Source organism: Bombina bombina, chromosome 5 (genome assembly GCF_027579735.1).
Source record: "Bombina bombina isolate aBomBom1 chromosome 5, aBomBom1.pri, whole genome shotgun sequence".
Classification (NCBI taxonomy): Eukaryota; Metazoa; Chordata; class Amphibia; order Anura; family Bombinatoridae; genus Bombina; species Bombina bombina.
This window is the reverse complement of record NC_069503.1, coordinates 473,969,469-473,991,825: the sequence shown is the minus strand read 5'-3', so window position 1 is coordinate 473,991,825 and position 22,357 is coordinate 473,969,469. Positions and strand designations below refer to the sequence as shown.

Genomic DNA, 22,357 nt, shown 5'->3' with positions numbered 1-22,357 from the left:
GGGTAGCTAAAACCTCCTTAAGTAACAAATCGGAGGTGTTCAAGCTTAAACCTGAAAGAAACAACTTCAGTATCAGTTAAAGGTATTACACTGTCTGAGTCTGAGATTTCACCCTCAGATGCTACCGAAGAATCTTCCTCTTCAGGTTTTTGGGAATAAACATTCGGAATAGCCACTACTGTGTCAGCAACCTTATTCACTGATTGATTACATTTCCTCTTGCGTTTCCTTGCAGCATGGGAAAAGCAGACAACGCATCAGATACTGCTGATGACATTAGGGAAGCGATGTCTTGCAAGGTAACTCCAGGTGGAGTAAGAGAGGAAGCGCAGGGCACAGGCTGTTTGGATGCTAAATTTTGGGACGCTTGAGGAGAAAGCTGCAGCATATCTTGCACATTGTCAGAAGACTCCTGGACAGCATCCGTCTTAGACAATATAGGCTCAAAAAAATCTATCCTTAAGATTTAATGTTCTCTCAACACATGAGGAACAAAAAGGAATTGGTGGTTAAATATTAGCATTCAAACATAAAGGACATCTGTAATTTGTAACAGAGTCTTGGTCCATCTTTACAGAATAAAAATAAATAATTAAATAATTAAATTATGAACAATTTAAATAAAGAAAAAAACATTACTATTTCTTTAAATTTTAAAACGTAACTGCTTTATTTTTCATGCAATGCAAAAACAAAACTGTTTTATTTTTTGAACAAATACAAAAACGTAACTGCTTTTTTTCAAGATATTGAAAAATAAAAACATCTTAATAACACCTCAAACAGCCTCTACACCTCAGCAATAGCTTTGCTGAGGAGCCTACCTTGCAGGAAAACTATATATATATTTCTTAAAACCAGAATCCAGACTGGAGATGTTTCAGTAATGACAGGCTAGCAAATAACCGTTACATTTGAAAAAACGTTAAGATGCAGATATCTCTCCTCCATACACAGGAAGTGAGAGAATAACAAGTGCGCAATTTAGATAACTTCTACCGCCACACAAGCCCCGCCCATTGTGGGCGTGTCAAAAATAACGTCTCAGCAGACATGTTTAATGGAAAAAAAAAAAAAAAAAAAAAGATAACACCAAATTGAGCCAAGTACTCCTCAAGTCCCCAGTGCCTGCAAAACTGCCATACATAATCCTCCTTACAACACTAGGAGTAATGTATTAAATATCCCTGTCAGGGAAATAGTAAAGTGCCATGTTTTTTTCCTTAAAGCAGCTTAAGGAAATAAATTAGCACTTACCTCAATAATCTGCCTAGCAGCAAGGCAGCTCACTTGGTTTGAGAGGTCCTTTCCCTCACATGGACCTGTGGAAAATAATAAGGGCAGCAACCTTTATTTAAATATGAGGGAGGCGCAGTGAGAATTATGTCCCACAAGTTCCCTTTGCTTAAAAGCCACCAATGCTCTACTGAAGAGACTGAAATGAACTACAGCTACACCCTGGAGTAAAAACAGCACATACTAGTACTGCAAATAAAATAATAAACTCTTGATTGAAGAATCTTTCCAGACACCTAACTTTACCACTTCCTTATACTAACGTAGGCAAAGAGAATGACTGGGGTTAGAGGGAAGGGAGGTGATATTTAACAGCTTTGATGTGGTGCTCTTTGCTGCCTCCTGCTGGGCAGGAGTGATATACCCAATAGTAATTAGATGATCCGTGGACTCATTGTGTCTTTAGAAAGAAGTATATATATATATTTTTTTTTATTAAATATGTATATTTGAATACACTCCCCCCGCACACATGCCCACACACACAGTATCTTCTGTATATAATAGTTATATTTACTTGTTCCACCAGAATACAGTTTTGCATTAGATCATGGTTTTGAAGGTGAGATACAAACTGTTTCATGCTTGGAAGAAAATCAACCAATGTAGATACCTGCAAAGAAGAAGAATGATTGATTTATTCATGTATTTACATACTTGCCAATCACATTTTATCTTATAAACAATTAGTAATATTTTTTTTTCATTTCTGATAGATAACCTAACATTATAATATAATAAAATTGCTGTTTTACGATTAGGCAACTAAGTTTTTTGGCAGTTTAACCTCTAGCAACATTCTCTATTAAAGGAAACATAAAGAAAAAAAAAAGTAATAAAAGTCAGCACTTCTGAACCTTTGTCTTAAAGTTATCACTAGAGATAGAAATTTTATTTTACCAATAGCTTTTTTCCCTCCGTCTAGAGGAGCATATAGTGTTTATGAACAAATATAATCAGCAAAAACATTCAAGGGCATACACACAAATAAAGGCAACATATACCAACAGACCATTACTAGATAAAAAAAAGGCGTTAGTAAATCTTGCTATTTTATGTTTCACATATAGGCAGACTCTAAAGTTCGTATCGCTATGCTATTTTTGTTTTTGAAATAATTTAAAAAAAAATTAAGTTATAACATTTTGAAGTTACTGAAAATAACCGTTATGGAAGTCCTCACTCACCGCCCACCAAGCCGCTCCTGCTCTAGGGGTGTTTTATCGGCTAACGGTTCATCAGATAAGAAGGGCTACAAACTCCCTCCCATTACTGCTCGTTTACAAGCTTCTGTCTGTGAAGTATTTCTCGCCAGCTACTCAAACTGTGCAGACGCTTTAATAGCGATATGCTAAAGACTGGTATGCTTGCCCAGTATGTCTCCAGCAATCCCTGTCAATCAAAGAACGCGCACCCCTGATGCTCAAAGAGCTGCACAATTGATATACAGGGGATTGGTTAGGATTAAGAAACATGTTAAAAAATTCTATACACATAAGAAGTACTGGGCGGTCGGCGTTTACTCCCAACATGTAAGGTTAGCGGTTTGTTTTATGGATGTTATAAAAGAAAATTTATGCTTACCTGATAAATGTATTTCTTTTTTGACACGATGAGTCCATGGATCATCCTAATTACTAATGGGATATTCACCTCCTGGTCAGCAGGAGGCGGCAAAGAGCACCACAGCAAAGCTGTTAAATAGCTCCTCCCTTCCCTCCCATTCCAGTCATTCTACAGAAGTTAAGGATAGAAAGGAAAAACCAAGGTGCAGGTGTCTGAAGTTTATAATAACCAACAACCTGTCTTACACGAACAGGGTGGGCCGTGGTCTCATTGTGTCAAAAAAGAAATAAAATTTATCAGGTAAGCATACATTTTTTCTTTTTTAATGACACAATGAGTCCACGTATCATCTTAATTACTAATGGGATTCAATACCCAAGCTAGAGTACACAGATGATACGGGAGGGACAAGACAGGGAACCTAAACGGAAGGCACCACTGCTTAAAGAACCTTTCTCCCAAAAGCGGCCTCAGCCGAGGCAAAAGTGTCAAATTTGTAGAACTTTGGAAAAGTGTGAAGAGAGGACCGAGTTGTAGCCTTGCAAATCTGTTCCACAGAAGCTTCATTTTTGAATGCCCATGAGGAAGCAACAGCCCTCATGGAATGAGCCGTAACTCTCTCTGGAGGCTACTCTCCAGCAGTCTCATATGCAAAACGTATGATACTCTTCAGCCAAAAAGAAAGAGAAGTAGCCGTAGCTTTCTGTCCCTTAGGTTTTCCTTAGAAAATCACAAACAAAGAAGAAGACTGACGAAAGTCCTTAGTCGCCTGCAGGTAAGACTTTAATGATTGAGAAAAAACAGAGGGGTGCCTCATGAGTAATATCATCAAGTGTGTGTGAAAACCCAATGTGATAAGAGCCAAGTGGGTACTCACATATTCGTGGAGCACACCAATGAGCTGGTAGGTGCAGGCTGTAGATTTTATAGGTGTCCAAATTGTGCAGAAGTCCAAATTGTGCAGAAGTCGTTAGGACACAAAGAAGGAACAACAATCTCCTGATTAATTTTCCAATCAGAAACAACCTTAGGAAGAAATCCTAATTTAGTACGTAAAACTACCTTATCTGAATGGAAAATAAGGTAAGGAGACTCATACTGCAATGCCGAGAGCTCTGACACTCTACGAGCAGAAGAAATAGCAACAAGAAATAAAACTTTCCAAGATAACAACTTAATATCTAAGAATGCATAGGCTCAAACGGAGCCCCTTGAAGAACTTTGAGAACTAAATTAAGACTCCATGGAAGAGTAACTGGTTTGAACACAGGCCTGATCCTGACCAATGCCTGACAAAATGATTGTACATCTGGGACATCCGCCAGACGTTTATGTAACAAAATAGATAAGGCCGAGATTTGACCCTTTAGGGAACTTGTCGATAAAACTTTCTCCAAACCTTCCTGGAGAAAAGACAAAATTCTAGGAATCTTAACTCTACTCCATGAGTAGCCCTTGGATTCACACCAATAGAGATATTTACGCCAAATCTTATGGTAAATCTTTCTAGTTACAGACTTACGAGCCTGAATCATGGTCTCTATGACCGAGTCAGAAAACCCCTGCTTGGATAAAATTAAGCGTTCAATCTCCAAGCAGTCAGCTTCAGAGAAACTAGATTTGGGTGAAGGAAGGGCCCTTGAATTAGAAGGTCCTTCCTCAACGGAAGTCTCCAAGGTGGCAGAGATGACATGTCCACCAGATACGAATACCAAATCCTGCGAGGCCAAGAAGGAGCAATGAGGATCACCAACGCCCTCTCCTGCTTGATTCGAGCAATGACCCGAGGCAGAAGCACAAACGGAGGAAACAGGTATGCTAGACTGAAGGTCCAAAGAACCGCCAGAGCATCTATCAGTTCCGCCTGGGGGGTCCCTGGACCTCAACCCATATCTTGTGAGCTTGGCATTCTGTCGAGATGCCATGAGATCTAATTCCGGCTGACCCCACTTGAGAATCAGGCTGGAGAACACTTCCGGATCGAGTTTCCACTCCCCAGGATGAAAGGTCTGCCTGCTCGGGAAGTCCGCCTCCCAGTTGTCCACCCCTGGGATGTGGATCGCCGACAGGTAGCAAGAATGGGCCTCAGCCCACTGAATTATCTTGGTTACCTCTGTCATCGCTAAGGAACTCCTCGTTCCTCCCTGACGATTGATGTAAGCCACTGAAGTTATGTTGTCCGACTGGAACCTGATAAACTGGACCAAGGCTAACTGAGGCCAGGCGAGCATTGAAGATCGCTCTCCGATCCAGGATGTTTATAGGAAGAACCGACTCTGACTGAGTCCAAACTCCCTGAGCCTTTAGAGAACCCCAGACTGCTCCCCACCCTAGAAGGCTGCCGTCTGTTGTCAGAATCACCCAAGATGGTCTGTGAAAGCAGGTTCCCTGGGAAAGATGATCCAGAGACAACCACCATTGAAGAGAATCCCTTGTCTCCTGCTCCAGTATTATTCGAGGAGACAAATCCGCATAATCTCCGTTCCATTGCCTGAGCATGCTTAACTGCAGAGGTCTGAGGTGAAACCGAGCAAACGGGATGATGTCCATTGCCACCACCATCAGCCTCAATACCTCCATGCACTGAGCCACTGATGGCCGAGGAGTGGACTGAAGGACTAGAAAAGTATCGATAATCTTTGATTTCCTGACTTCTGTCAGAAAAATCTTCATTGATAGGGAATCTAATATAGTTCATAAGAAAGATACCCTTGTATTTGGGACTAAGGAACTCTTTTCCAGATTTACCTTCCACCTATGAGATCGCAGGAAGGATACCACCATGTCCGTGTGGGATCTTGCTTGTTGTAATGATGGCGCCTGGACTAGGATGTCGTCTGTAACCGAAGCACTGCCAACAGCGATCCCAGAACCTTTGTGAAAATTCTGGGAGCTGTGGCAAGACCAAAGGGAAGAGCCACTAACTGGTAGTATTTGTCCAGAAAGGCAAACCTTAGGAACTTGTGATGATCCCTGTGAATGGGAACATGCAGGTACGCGTCCTTTAAATCCACTGTTGTCATAAATTGACCCTCTTGGATCAAAGGGAGAATGGAACGAATAGTTTCCATCTTGAAGGGCGGTACTCGGAAAAAATGTGTCTAGACTCTTGAGATCTAAAATTGACCCTCTTTTTTTGGGAACCCCAAACAGATTGGAATAAATCTCCGACCCTGTTCCTGAATCGGAACAGTTTATATCACTCCCAGGTAGGAGAGGCCTCCTACCCAGATTAAGAACACCTTTCTTGTATCTGGCTCCAGATAATCTAGAAAGCCGAAACGTCCCTCCTGTTCAGAGGAAGAAGTAGGATTCCTTTAAATTTTTGAAAGGAACGAAAAAGTAATCTTATCTAGAGGAAGGAATGACCCTCACCTCCTCTTCGACAATCCCGGTCCAAACAAGGAATCGCCAAAGGCTAGACTTGATGACCCTCAGACCCAGATCTTAACCATAAAGTTCTGCGAGCCAATATGGTGAGCCAGAAAATTTAGTTCCCTGCTTAATGCCTGACGGGAAGTAACTGTAAGAAAGGAGTTGGCCACTTAAGGACCTTATCTTATTCTAGATTTCATTTAAGTGAGTGTCTGTCCAAATAGAACCAGACAACGTATGACCTAGTATGCTGCCGGCAAAGGTAGCAATAACAAACCTAGGATGCTATCTTAAGCAAAAAAAGGAAACAATTATCCTTGATGGGAATAGAAGATCTCCTGGCTAGCTTGGAACTTGTCCCGTCCACGTGGTGTACCGTCTGCCAAGACTCCATGAGAAGTCCGCTAACGGACCCTCTCTTTCAATATAGGAATGTAGAAAAAAGGGATACCCGTTCTCTCGCATTCCTTAGCAATGATCTCAAAAGCTCGATCTGGTACTACATAAAATTAACAACGACCATGTCGTCGTTCCAGAGTAGCTAAAACCTCCTTAAGTAATAGCCGGAGGTGATCTAGCTTAAACCTGAAGATACTACTTCAGTATCAGCAAAAGGAATCATACCGTCAGAAACAGATTTTACCTTCAGAAGCTACAAAAGTATCCCCTTCCTCAGGCATCTGGGAGGGGACCTCAGATAGCAACAACTGTGACAGAAACCTTGCTCACGGAATGTTTAGTTTTCCTCTTGCGCTCTCCCTGCAGCATGGGAAAAGCCGACAACGCTCCCGAGACCATCTAGCATAAGTGGGAAGCGATGTCTTGCAAGATAACTCCAGGAGGAGTCGTTGAGAAATCACAGGGCACTGGTAGAATGGACGCTAAGTTTTTAGGACACTTGAGGAGAAGGCTGCGGAATATATTGAACATTGCCAGAATGCTTCTTGCCGCATACGAAACAATGTTGGCTCTGAGAAAATGTTGATCTCTGAACTGTAAACTCCAGTGATACATGAGACTGAAAAGTTTTTGTCAATCCGCATAAGTATGAAGGCATAACATGTATGTAACATCTTTATTCACATTTTGAATCAAATAAAATTGAATTTCAAAACAAGAGTTACTGTGTCTTTAAATGATAAAAGAAACGTCCTAATTTTGCTTTAAATTACTCCATAAACATTTGATATACTAATTAATATGGTGTAGGGTTTCTTGGACCATCTTAATTCACAATTCGACTAAATAAAAAAATTGTATGGTGCTATGTCTTTAAATGTTAAACGACACGGCTTCCTTTTTACAAAGAATTCTTTGCAGAGGACTCTGCCTGTCACCGGATAGAGGAATAACAATAGTAGGCATCCTACTTCAAACACTTTCTTAGTATGGCATGTGAAGCCTCTCAGCCGGGTACTATAACGCAGCAGAGGAGACCTCCATCGCTCTCTGATTCACCGGAATTGTAAAAGAGCGTGCAAACAATGTTGTGCAGCTTAGCTCTGCCCATCGTGGGCGTATATAGCTAAACCTCTCGGGCGGCTAAATTATAAAGATGGAGCCGTCGGGAGTACTAAAGCACAATATGGTGATGAAGAGAGAAATCTCCCGGTCGGCTAGTAGAGTAAAAGAAAGCCAACAGGAGTAGTAATTTGCACCAAACATACTTAACACCCTAACATGCGTCCCTATCATGTTTAAACAGACTAAACCTCCCAGACGGCTGCAAAGTAAAATAAGCCGTTCTGAGTTGCAAGTCTGGCTAAATTACCAAAAATAAAAACAGAGTCACTTCTCCACGTCCTCCAGTGCCTGCAGTCACTGCCCAATAATATATCCTCACTCCTAGGGATAACGTCATCTAGTGTCCATGAAAATATATACTGTGACAATTTTTCTGTGTATGTAGCCCCAGAAAATAAAATGTAGCACTTATCTTAGAAATCTGCCCGGCAGTAAGGCAGCTCACCCGGCTTGCGAGGTCCTCCCCCTCACATTGGCCTGTGGAAACAAAAAGTACTGAGTATTTCTCCCTCAGACTTTCACAAACAGGGCAGCATACAATTTATGAGAGGCGCAGTGAGAATTATGTCCCACAAGTTCCCATTGCTCTAAAGCCACCACCGCTCTACTGAAGAGACTGATATGGACAACGGCTACACCCTAGGACAAAGCAGCATAATCTTGCACCACTTTAAAAATAATAAACTCTTGATTGAAGAATCTTTTCTAACACCTCACTTTACCACTTCCTATCACTAACGTAGGCAAAGAGAATGACTGGGGTGGGAGGGAATGGAGGAGCTATTTAACAGCTTTGCTGTGGTGCTCTTTGCCGCCTCCTGCTGACCAGGAGGTGAATATCCCATTAGTAATTAAGATAATCATGTCATAAAAAAAGAAATGTTTTTTTTTATTGTGACATACCGCTAGACTGTCATAGTTGCATAAGGCATTTAGTAAAATTATATCCGAAATCCTACATTTACTGTCCCTTTAAAGGGATACTAAACATAATTATTTTTTCTTTTGTGATTCAGATAGAGCATGCAATTTTAAGCAACTTTCTAATTTACTATTAGCAATTTTTCTTCGTTCTCTTGTAATCTTTATTTTAAAAGCAGGAATGTAAAGCTTGGGAACTGGTCCATTTTAGGTTCAGCACCCTGAATAGCGCTTGCTTATTCTAACATTTAACACATGTATTGCTAGATCAGTAAGCCTGATTAAACAGTGCTGGGACACTGAGAAACGCATTGCTGATTTTTTATTCTTTCAATAAATTTTTATTGTTATTTTAATCATCCTCATCTCTCATTTTTGCTGCTGCACCTTCAGTTGGCAACACCTCTCTTTTTGAGGTTACCACCCTGCATCCTATAGTTGCCATCCTCCTGTCTGAGCTGAGTTTAGGCTCTCTCACGAACTGTTGTGCCTGCTTTATATACTCACGGCCACTGTTCCCAGGATCTTTGGACTCCCCCTGGTGGGACGAGTGACTATCTGCTCTTGCAATATCGTTGGGTCTACCGGACGACAGTGTGGTTCCAGACTGCTTACACTGCACATTAGTGCTTTTCACCACGTGAGTAGGATTTTTACTGCTCTCCTATATTCTCTATGATACAGACCGATTTGCACTATGTGGCGCCCTCTACTTTTTCCATTTTAGATCATCATCTCTTGTGTCGTGGCGTGACACCCCAGAGGAGCTGCCTCTAGCCCTGGATTTACTCTTGAGTTTGAACGAGGTTTTCTTACCAGGACTATACCACTTTGGTTTATATCTGTACTTTTCATATTAATCATATTTGTGTGCTTGAGATTGCTCACCAATATATGTGTCTAGTCATACATCTCATATATATATATATATATATATTCACCAATATATGTGTCTAGTCATACATCTCATATATATATATATATATATATATATATTCACTAATATATGTGCCTAGATATACATCATATTTATATGTGATTTAGAATTGTTTCTGATTTATATTTATTGTTGTTTCTAGATATATATGCCAATCTAATTGTGCAAATTTGAGCAGATTGCACATTTTGGCTCTTTGCGCATCTTACCAAGGGATTTATATTTGCCATTCTGTGACCCTGACACTTCCACCAACCACTTGGCGCCTCTTACAGGTACCTGTTTGGCTCTTGTGGCCATCTGTGTACAGTCTGTTCCTTCTATTTTACAATCCAGAAGCTTTACAAGGGATATGTTTTTGGATTGCAAAACAATCTACATTTTCATAACCAAATTTCAGTTTTAAATGCTTTTACAAATCTAATTTTGCTTCAAGATAGATATCTCTCTCTCTCTCTCTCTCTCTCTCTCTCTCTCTCTCTCTCTCTCTCTCTCTCTCTCTACACACATTATATATATATATATATATAAAATATATATAATATATATAGGATAAAGGAAGGCACTCGCTGGTCTTTTGATTAGATATTTATTAAATCAAGTGTGACGTTTCGGGGGGACACTCCCCTTCAATTCAGATTGGACTGATGGCACCACTCCTTCAGTGTAGTATTAGGTCTGTTACCGTTCTTTCGTAGGGTTAATGGCCCAGGAATTGCACGATTATGTGTGGTTAAGGTGCTATGTATCCAAACAGATGCATTACATCATACTGGTTAGCTTAAGAAACTAACCACAAATTGATACTGAATAAGCACTCAAAAAGGACCCCTGAATAATGGAGTTTGGAAAAAGAATCAAGTGAATTAAAACATAAATCTTTATTAGAATAGGTTAAAATCTGGGTAGATTAAAACTAAAATGCTAGCACTAAATTCCCAATAATAAGACTGAATATCTAAGACTGAGATCTAATAGAATAAGGAGTATACTGTCCAATATCAAATTATTAGGCCATTGGCTGAGATTAATGATCCCTCTAATTCTGGCTATAATCAGGAAGTTCAGAGATATGATAATAGACTATCTCTAAAATAACAGATTCAATACACTATTCTTAATACACTATTGTGATACAGATTCAGTACCCTTTTGTTAATTGGCATAGAGCCAGATATTTATAAATGGTTCGTGTGTTATCAAAATAGTGTCTGATACATCAAATGGGGAAATAATTTATAGCTGCGGTAATTTAGTAAATGGCCTCATAAAATAATTTTGGTGTTAAACACATAGGCAAAGCAGTATAAGTGGAGCAGCTGTATTATTTAAATTAAATAAATGTTTCACCTATAGTGGTGAATCTGAAATCCTAATTGCGGTCATATAGTTAGCTGGGGTAAGTAACTAATAAGTAAGAAAACATCCCTATGCCTATAAATGGTATATTGTGATCCCATATAAAGGAGTATTAAATCACTTCTTAAATAGTGATTACATATGATTATTCTTAATAAGAGTTAGTTCAGTTTGTTATAATAATATCACTCTTCCCTATATTAGGGATTATATATAGTCATCAGATGTGACTTAGCCTATATAGATAATTTTCATAAAAACTCCCTTATTTGTGTATTTATTATAAATTAATGCTAGTATTACTGTGTATAGTTTGCATTAATTCTGTATCTCAAGGGATGTAGTATAAGGCAACAGGGATAGTGATTGGTGCTTGGTGTTCACTTTTCCAGCTTGACTATACTGGGTTTCTCCAAATTTAAGACCCGGATTTGTTTGCCCAGTTGGAGTAGCACAGCAGGTACAGCAATATCAGATTATTATATTTAAAGAGCTAAAAGTTAGCCCAGTAATAACTCCTATGTTATATATACTTGAATGCTGTTTACCCGGAGTGCTCGCAGACTTCATTAAACAGCCAATGACTAATTTGTATCAGTATCCTTTCTGCAGTGTTCTAATATGGATCACTGCTAAATTTTACATATTACGCTGCTCAGTCTCATTAACATGTGGCATACAATACTATATTGGCTGCTTAGTGCAGACTTAAAATAGATATTGAGTTGTAATATTCACAAAGTTGCCACAAAGAATTTGAGTCTTAAAGCTAACAGCGTTCTCTGATTTATAACATATTGCTTTCACTACTAAGTATCCGTAGTGTGGGACACAAAATAAATGATTAACAGCTTCACTGCAATCTTAAATAAATATAGAGGTATTATTATTATTGTGCCACCAAATAGCCTCTAAATCATTAAACGAGCAGCGTATTATATTGTCACTAATTGTGCTAGCAAGTGTAGACTTATTAAAACACAAAACGAGCCCCCATTAGCTCCCCCTCCTCCCTTGACATGTTTCGCCGGGTTTCCGGCTTTATCAAAAGGCAGGGCGCCGCGGACAACGCGGCTATTTATGAGTCTCGCTCCTCCTCCTTAGTTTACGTACCGCCAATCAGAAACCTCCAATATCGTAGAGTCCTACAGGAGGAATTTTACAAAGACAGGACGTGTGCAACAGAGTATATTAGTCAGAGGTATATCGCCGTTAACATACATTCCAACCTTATCATTACATTGATGGATTAAATATCATTCAGATGGAAATGTTATTAAACAAAAGAAAACTTCACATAAATGTAAATGTGTAATCATTGGGATTATAAATGATTAATACATGCTATGAATGATACATATAGTTACAATAAACCCTTTGAAGTGTTACTAAATTGTATAAGTTCTGTGTGCTTAAAGTATCATTCATGAATAATAATAGTATTGTTAATTTTTATTGTCATAACAGCCTGTAAATTAAATATGAATTAATAAAGAGTAAATACCTCTAAGTGCCATTATAATTAATTATAATTAATTTTGATATATAATTTATAATACAGTTTAAATATGTTAAATTTAAAATATCATCTATAGTGAAGGTGAAACGTTTGAAGTGAAAATATATATGAAAAATAAAATAAATAAATTAATAAAGTGTAAGTTCTTAAATGAATTATTGTGTCTCATAATAAAGTGCAGAATGTGCCTTAAGTGGTTAGGTGTATTAGTATACTAAATAATAATATAAATAATTAAGTCAGATTATGTGATACGTGGTTTAATATAGTGATGCTTGAATCAGTATGATTAGTGTGTTAAATCTTGTACTGTAAAAATTATTGTGCAAATAGTGTCATAAAGACAAAGTGTAACAACAAGGACCCCCCATGCTATTAGTGAAACCCCATAATTTCATATCATCCTAAAAAAGATTTGAAAATAAATATAAATATGAAATAAAGAATAAAAAATAATAAAAATTAATTTTGTGAATAATGTAATACATTTTTGAAGTGTAATTTTTGTCGATAATAAGAATAAAAATAATAATGTAAAAATAGTTTTTTTAAAATTATATATGAAGTAAGGGGTCATTGAGGCCCCAAGTTTTTAATTTTAAATGAATTATTGCTGTATCTTTTTCCTTGTAGATGATTCTAAATGAATTATTGCTATATCTATTTCCTTGTAGATATATTACATATCTGCACATATATATATGTGTATGTATATGCCCATCTATGTTATTAGATGAATAATTAGTTTTTAATATATGTTGAATTCTTTACAGATATGTAAAAAAGTTGTTATTTTCATTTAATCCATGAGGTTGTAACGAATTGAGAAGGTAGATCCAACGACTCTCGCCTCGCAAAAGTTGTTGTTCAATATCACCGCCTCTGATTCCAAGTGTTACTGTCTGTATCCCAAAACAGCGGAAATCAGATGTCTTAGATCTATGTTTTTTGTGGAAATGGGATGCAACCGTTATTATTTTCTTCTCTTTCAAATCTTTGTCAGCATTTCTAATGTTACTCAAATGTTCCAGCATTCAAGTCCTGAACTTGCGTGTCTTCATGCCAACGTAATATTTGTTACAGCTGCAGGTAATTCCATAAATTACAGATTCTGTATTACAGTTAATGTGGGAATTGATGGTGTGGATTTGATTAAATCTATCATTAACAGATTTGAGTGGTAGAAGATATTGGCAGATTGAGCAGTTCCTGCACTTAAAATTTCCTTGCGCAATGGGATTTAGTTTACGTCTTCTTTTTTCAAAGTGACTGGGACTCAAAAGATCTTTAAAGTGAATGTAAATTTTTGGTTATTAATTGTTACCAACTTGTTCACACACTTATAAATATTCAAACCGCAATAATATTATTTTAAAATAAATAATGTTTATCGTTATTTTGATATCTAAACTTAGCTCCGTTCTATTCATTGAACTCCTCCCAACCGTCTTCTTCCTGTTTTTCTCCATGCATCATTTAAATATCTACCGCCCACTCGATGACATCATTTTGAATCGCGTTCACGATTAGGGGTCTCATTTGCGCATGCGTTCACAATTTGGATGACAATATGCGCATGCGTTCAGCAACCAATACGCTGTAAACCTCGGCACCTCGTATCACATTGCGCATGCGTTAATACTCCGTAACAAAGTATAGTATAGTATATCGGGTAGTTCGCGCATGCGCAGTAGATTTGCGTGACGTAGGGAACAACTGGCCTGACGCCCCGGGGGTGAGGAAAATATTCCGAAAGAGAAGTGTCAATCATCAAATTTATGTGGGACCATAATGGCGGGCGGAGGAATCGCCGAGAAGAATAGAAAGTAAATTATGAGATATTTCTTTTTAGAATGCGATTTTCACATTTTGATGAATGAAACTCACTTTTATTTTTGAAATGACACACTATGATGCAGAGCGAGTAGGTTGACTTTACATGCACTTTAAGGTTATTTGATCTTCTGTATCCCACTTGAATTCTGTCTCCCACAATGTCTTTCAGTATCGGGTCAGATTTCAATATCCCTAGATGTTTGTTTAAAATATTGACTACCTCTTTCACTTGAGGTGAATAAGTTACAATGATTCTGGTTGTATCATCTTTAGTCTTTTTCTTTTTGTACAGTAATTGTTTTCTGTCGTTTTTTTCTGCTCTCTGTTTAGCTTTTTTTATAGACCGATTACTGTAACCTCTTGCTAGTAATCTATTTTGTAATTCAGTTGCTCTCTGTTTGTATAATTTAGGATCAGAGCAGTTCCTTTTCATTCTGAGAAATTCTCCGATTGGAAGAGATCTTACAGTGTGGGGGCAGTGAGCACTTTCTGAGTGGAGAAGGCTGTTGGTAGCTGTTTCTTTGCGATATACGTCTGTAGTAATTTCTCCATCTAGACTTTTCATGATTTTTAAATCTAAGAAAGTAATACTCTCTTTGCTTTGTTCCCACGTAAGTTTGATGTTGTAGGTATTTGTATTTAAAATACTCAGGAATTCATCTAATTCAATTTCAGGGCCTTCCCAAATGAAGAACACATCATCGATGTATCTTAGCCACAGCGGTATGTGCTCCACATACCTTGCATTCACATCCGAGAAGACGACATGTTGCTCCCACCAGCCTAGAAATAAATTGGCATAGATGGGAGCACATGCCGTCCCCATTGCTGTTCCCCGGATTTGCAGATAAAACTGCTGGTCGAATACAAAATAGTTGTGATACAATACAAAATTAAGGAGTCTAATTATAAATTCATCATGGCATTTATCCGCATCTTACCAAGGGATTTATATTTGCCATTCTGTGACCCTGACACTTCCACCAACCACTTGGAGCCTCTTACAGGTACCTGTTTGGCTCTTGTGGCCATCTGTGTACAGTCTGTTCCTTCTATTTTACAATCCAGAAGCTTTACAAGGGATATGTTTTTGGATTGCAAAACAATCTACATTTTCATAACCAAATTTCAGTTTTAAATGCTTTTACAAATCTCATTTTGCTTAAAGATCTCTCTCTCTCTCTCTCTCTCTCTCTCGCTATATATATATATATACATATACACACACACATTATATATATATATATATATATATATATATATACACACACACACACATTATATATATATATACACACATTATATATATATATATATATATATATATATATATATATATATATATATATATATATATATATATATATATATATATATATATATATATATATATATATATATATAGGATAAAGGAAGGCACTCGCTGGTCTTTTGATTAGATATTTATTAAATCAAGTGTGACGTTTCGGGGGGACACTCTCCTTCCTCAGACGTCTGAGGAAGGGGAGTGTGCCCCGAAACGTCACGCTTGATTTAATAAATATCTAATCAAAAGACCAGCGAGTGCCTTCCTTTATCCTTACCTGCTGGCACCCTGGCATTTATGAACTTTGGAAGTGAGAGTGCTCTCTTTTGAATAGTATATATATATATATATATATATATATATATATATATATATATATATATATATATATATATATATATATACACATATACATACACACACACACACACGACTCAAAATTTCAAGTCCTAATTTACTAGCCAGCCCAAAATGTTACTCGCCACCTGATTCCACCTGCTACCTGCCCACACCACACACACACACTACTCCACCCTCCTCTTTGCATATGTTTAGCCAATGAGCAGTATTTTTTTTAATATTGTTTTTATTTTATACTATAAATTAAATAATGCTACATACAGTAATACAATGAAAAAAACAAATTATGCTTACCTGATAATTTCATTTCCATCTGTGGAGAGGCCACTGCTTCATTCATTACTTGTGGGAATTATGAACCTGGCCACCAGGAGGAGGCAAAGACACCCTAGCCAAAGGCTTAAATACCTCCCCCACTCCCCTCAATCCCCAGTCATTCTGCCAAGGGAACAAGGAACAGTAGGAGAAATATCAGGGTATAAATGGTGCCAAAAGAATAAAATTAAATTTAGGTCCGCCCAAAGGAGAAACGGGCAGGGGCAGTGGACTCTCCTCCCACAGATGGAAATTAAATTATCAGTTAAGCATAATTTATGTTTTCCATCTTAATGGGAGGAGAGTCCACTGCTTCATTCATTACTTGTGCGAACAAATACCCAAGCTTTAGAGGACACTGAATGAAAAAAACGGGAGGGCAAAAGGAGGCAGACCCTAAACTGAGGGCACCACAGCCTGCAGAACCTTTCTCCCAAAAGCTGTTTCCGCCGAGCAAAAACATCAAATTTATAAAATTTTGCAAAAGTATGTATGGAAGACCAAGTGGCTGCCTTACTAATCTGCTCCATAGAAGCCTCATTCTTAAAGGCCCAAGAAGAAGCCACAGCTATAGTCGAGTGAGCCGTAATCCTCTGAGGAGGCTTGTGTCCCACTGTCTCATATGCCAGATGGATCATACTCCTCAACCAAAATGATAGAGAAGTGGCAGAGTCCCTTTTGCCCCCTGCGCACCCCTAAGTACACAACAAATAAGGACAAGGTCTGTCTGAGCTCCTTCGTGGCCTAAAGATAAAACTTCAAAGCTCGAACCACGTCCAGATTATGAAGTAACCTTTCCTTTGAAGTAGAGGGGTTAGGACACAAAGAAGGAACTACTATTTCCTGATTGATGTTACGATTCAACACCACCTTGGGAAGGAATCCCAATACAGTGTGAAGAACAGCCTTATCAGCATGAAAAACTAAGTAGGGCGGCTCGCATTGCAAGGCCGCCAACTCAGAGACTCTGCATGCCAATGCAATTGGCAGTAATAACAGGACTTTCCATGAAAGAACCTTAATGTCAAGAGCATGCATAGGCTCAAATGGAGCCCTCTGCAAAACCTTAAGAACCAAGTTTAAGCTCCAAGGAGGAGCCGGATTCCTGAAGACAAGCCTGATCCTAACCAGAGCCTGAACAAAGGACTGAATGTCAGGAAGCTCTGCAAGTTTCTTATGCAAGAGTACAGATAAAGTAGAGATCTGTCCCCTTAGGGAACTGGTGGCAAGACCTTTATCCAAACCGTCCTTCAGGTCTATAGTCATCATGAATTGCCCCTCTTGAACCAGGGGCAAAATTGACCTGATCGTCTCCATCTTGAACGATGGAACTGACAAAAACTTGTTTAGGGGCCTTTAGGTCCAGAATTCGACGAAATGTACCCTCCTTCTTTGGGACCACGAAAAGGTTTGAATAATACCCCAGACCTCTCTCTGCCGGAGGGACTGGGACGATTACTCCGAGAGATGAGAGATCCCTCACACACCCCAGGGAGGTGTCTCTCTTTTCTGATCTTGAAGATATGTTTGACAGGAGGCATCTGCCTCTGGGCAGATAGGACTTGAAACCTATCCTGTAACTCTGGGCTACAACCTCCAGAACCCAAGGGTCTATAACGTCTCTTCTATGTACCTGCTTTATATACTCACGGCCACAAGCTGCGCGTCTGGGACAGGGAAAAGCTTTTTAAAAGAAGAGGGGGGAAAAGGACGAACCAAGTTTCTCCCATTCATTCTTAATAATGTTAGCCAACTTGACTGGAACCGGGAAGGCCTGGGGCACTATCTTAAATTTAAAATCTGGTTCCTCCGTGGACGGAGGCCTAGAAGTAGCCGATTCCAACCCAGTAGCGACATCCTCCGATAATTTTGAGTTGTCCTCAGCGGATAATCTATCTGAGACATCCAGCGGAGTCGAAGACCCCTGAGACAGATAGCAGTGCCGTACCTTCCGCTTGCGCTTAGTAGGGCGAGGCCTCACATTAATGGCCACAGAAACCGCCGTCTGTAACTGATTGGCAAAGTCTGGAGACCAAAGGGCCCCTCACGCAGGAGGATTAGTAGTGCGCTGGGGAACTGCTTGTGTAAACGGAGATGATTGTAGGGAACGCACCTCACGGGGCAGAGAACCCTCAGAAGTGGACGGCTCAGTCACTAAATGCTTTATTCTTTTTGGATATAGCAATATTGTCAAAGCATGTGGAACAGAGTTGCGTAGGCGGCTCACCTGTGACAAAAGGCAAAGAATGACTGGGGGATGAGGGGAGTGGGGGAGGTATTTAAAGGGACACTGAAGCCAATTTTTTTCTTTTGTGATTCAGATAGAGCATGCAATTTTAGGCAACTTTCTATTTTACTCTTTATTATCATTTTTTCTTTGTTCTTTTGCTATCTTTATTTGAAAAAGAAGGCATCTAAGCTTTTTTTGGGGGTTCAGAACTCTGGATTGCATTTTTTTATTGGTGGATGAATGTATCCACCAATCAGCAAGGACAACCCAGGTTGTTCACCAAAAATGGGCCGGCATCTAAACTTACATTCTTGCATTTCAAATAAAAATACCAAGAGAATGAAGATAATTTGATAATAGGAGTAAATTAAAAAGTTGCTTAAAAAAATCATGTTCTATCTGAATCACAAAAGAAAAAATTTGGGCTCAGTGCCCCTTTAAGCCTTTGGCTGGGGTGTCTTTGCTTCCTCCTGGTGGCCAGGTTCTTAATTCCCACAAGCAATGAATGAAGCAGTGAATTCTCCTCCCATTAAGAGTGCAGAGCAGTTAACAAATAGACAGCTGGATAGAAAAATTAAGTTGTTGAACTGAGAGAAAGCAGAGCGTACTGACATTAAAGTGAGGTTAAAGCAGACCTGGAATTTTTTTATTAGTATTATTATTATCTCTCAACTATCTTTATCCACTCCCTCCTCTCTTCAATCTCTCATTTTAGCCTCTTGGTTCTCTCTCAAACCATATCTTCTCTTTACACTCTTTCTTTGGCCTTTTTTATATCTCTTCCCTCTTTCTTTTTTTCCACTCTTTCTTAACACTAACTTTTTCACCACTTTTACTTTTCCGCTCCATCTCTCTATGCCCCTGTTTGCTCTCTCAGAAGTAACCATCTAAGTACTAATGGGGTCCCTATAGCTCTAGAGGAATAACATATCCTTGCCCTTTCATGGATATATAATATCCCTTTATACAAAACTTGTAGCAGGTAGCCCAACATTCACTCACTAACTTTCACTCACCACCGTTAAATTTCCAGTCGCCAATGACTAGTGGAAATTTTGAGCCATGTATAAAACATAATTTATGCTTACCTGATAAATTCCTTTCTTCTGTTGTGTGATCAGTCCACGGGTCATCATTACTTCTGGGATATTATCTGCTCCCCTACAGGAAGTGCAAGAGGATTCACCCAGCAGAGTTGCTATATAGCTCCTCCCCTCTACGTCACCTCCAGTCATTCGACCAAAGACCAACGAGAAAGGAGAAGCCAAGGGTGTAGTGGTGACTGGATTACAATTTAAAAAATATTTACCTGCCTTAAAAAACAGGGCGGGCCGTGGACTGATCACACAACAGAAGAAAGGAATTTATCAGGTAAGCATAAATTATGTTTTCTTCTGTTATGTGTGATCAGTCCACGGGTCATCATTACTTCTGGGATACCAATACCAAAGCAAAAGTACACGGATGACGGGAGGGATAGGCAGGCTCATTATACAGAAGGAACCACTGCCTGAAGAACCTTTCTCCCAAAAATAGCCTCCGAAGAAGCAAAAGTGTCAAATTTGTAAAATTTGGAAAAAGTATGAAGCGAAGACCAAGTTGCAGCCTTGCAAATCTGTTCAACAGAGGCCTCATTCTTAAAGGCCCAAGTGGAAGCCACAGCTCTAGTAGAATGAGCTGTAATTCTTTCAGGAGGCTGCTGTCCAGCAGTCTCATAGGCTAAACGAATTATGCTACGAAGCCAGAAGGAGAGAGAGGTAGCCGAAGCCTTATGACCTCTCCTCTGACCAGAGTACACGACAAACAGGGAAGACGTTTGTCGAAAATCCTTAGTTGCCTGCAAGTAGAACTTGAGGGCACGAACTACATCCAGATTGTGTAGAAGACGTTCCTTCTTTGAAGAAGGATTTGGACACAAGGATGGAACAACAATCTCTTGATTGATATTCCTGTTAGTGACTACCTTAGGTAAGAACCCAGGTTTAGTACGCAGAACTACCTTGTCTGAGTGAAAGATCAGATAAGGAGAATCACAATGTAAGGCTGATAATTCAGAGACTCTTCGAGCCGAGGAAATAGCCATTAAAAATAGAACTTTCCAAGATAACAATTTTATATCAATGGAATGAAGGGGTTCGAACGGAACACCCTGTAAAACGTTAAGAACTAAGTTTAAACTCCATGGCGGAGCAACAGTTTTAAACACAGGCTTGATCCTAGCTAAAGCCTGACAAAATGCCTGGACGTCTGGCTTTTCTGACAGACGCTTGTGTAACAAGATGGACAGAGCTGAGATCTGTCCCTTTAATGAGCTAGCCGATAAACCCTTTTCTAAACCTTCTTGTAGAAAGGACAATATCCTAGGAATCCTAACCTTACTCCAGGAGTAATCTTTGGATTCACACCAGTATAGGTATTTACGCCATATTTTATGGTAAATCTTTCTGGTAACAGGCTTCCTAGCCTGTATCAGGGTATCAATAACCGACTCAGAAAAACCACGTTTTGATAAAATCAAGCGTTCAATTTCCAAGCAGTCAGCTTCAGAGAAGTTAGATTTTGATGTTTGAATGGACCCTGTATCAGAAGGTCCTGTCTTAGAGGTAGAGACCAAGGCGGACAGGATGACATGTCCACTAGATCTGCATACCAAGTCCTGCGTGGCCATGCAGGTGCTATTAGAATCACTGATGCTCTCTCCTGTTTGATTTTGGCAATCAATCGAGGAAGCAGCGGGAAGGGTGGAAACACATAAGCCATCCTGAAGTTCCAAGGTGCTGTCAAAGCATCTATCAGAACCGCTCCCGGATCCCTGGATCTGGATCCGTAGCGAGGAAGTTTGGCGTTCTGGCGAGACGCCATGAGATCTATATCTGGTTTGCCCCAACGTCGAAGTATTTGGGCAAAGACCTCCGGATGAAGTTCCCACTCCCCCGGATGAAACGTCTGGCGACTCAAGAAATCCGCCTCCCAGTTCTCCACTCCCGGGATGTGGATTGCTGACAGGTGGCAAGAGTGAGACTCTGCCCAGCGAAATATCTTTGATACTTCCATCATTGCTAGGGAGCTTCTTGTCCCTCCCTGATGGTTGATGTAAGCTACAGTCGTGATGTTGTCCGACTGAAACCTGATGAACCCCCGAGTTTTTAACTGGGGCCAAGCTAGAAGGGCATTGAGAACTGCTCTCAATTCCAGAATGTTTATTGGCAGGAGACTTTCCTCCTGACTCCATTGTCCCTGAGCCTTCAGAGAATTCCAGACAGCGCCCCAACCTAGTAGGCTGGCGTCTGTTGTTACAATTGTCCAGTCCGGCCTGCTGAATGGCATCCCCCTGGACAGATGTGGCCGAGAAAGCCACCATAGAAGAGAGTTTCTGGTCTCTTGATCCAGATTCAGAGTGGGGGACAAATCTGAGTAATCCCCATTCCACTGACTCAGCATGCACAATTGCAGCGGTCTGAGATGTAGGCGTGCAAAGGGTACTATGTCCATTGCTGCTACCATTAAGCCGATCACCTCCATGCATTGAGCTACTGACGGGAGTTGAATGGAATGAAGGACACGGCATGCATTTAGAAGCTGTGTTAATCTGTCTTCTGTCAGATAAATCTTCATTTCTACAGAATCTATAAGAGTCCCCAAGAATTGAACTCTTGTGAGAGGAAAGAGAGAACTCTTCTTTTCGTTCACTTTCCATCCATGCGACCTTAAAAATGCCAGAACTAACTCTGTATGAGACTTGGCAGTTTGAAAGCTTGAAGCTTGTATCAGAATGTCGTCTAGGTACGGAGCTACCGAAATTCCTCGCGGTCT

At 39.6% G+C, this 22,357-nt stretch overlaps 1 protein-coding gene across 1 annotated transcript in view; it reads right to left on the bottom strand.

The window, feature by feature from the left end:
* The window catches only part of TERT (telomerase reverse transcriptase), a 287,147-nt gene that overhangs the window by 210,230 nt on the left and 54,560 nt on the right, over positions 1 to 22,357 (bottom strand). Inside the window, exon 7 of the mRNA XM_053715763.1 lies at positions 1,814 to 1,909. Within this exon, the coding sequence (XP_053571738.1) occupies positions 1,814 to 1,909 (96 nt within the window). The remainder of the gene's footprint in view (positions 1 to 1,813; positions 1,910 to 22,357) is intronic.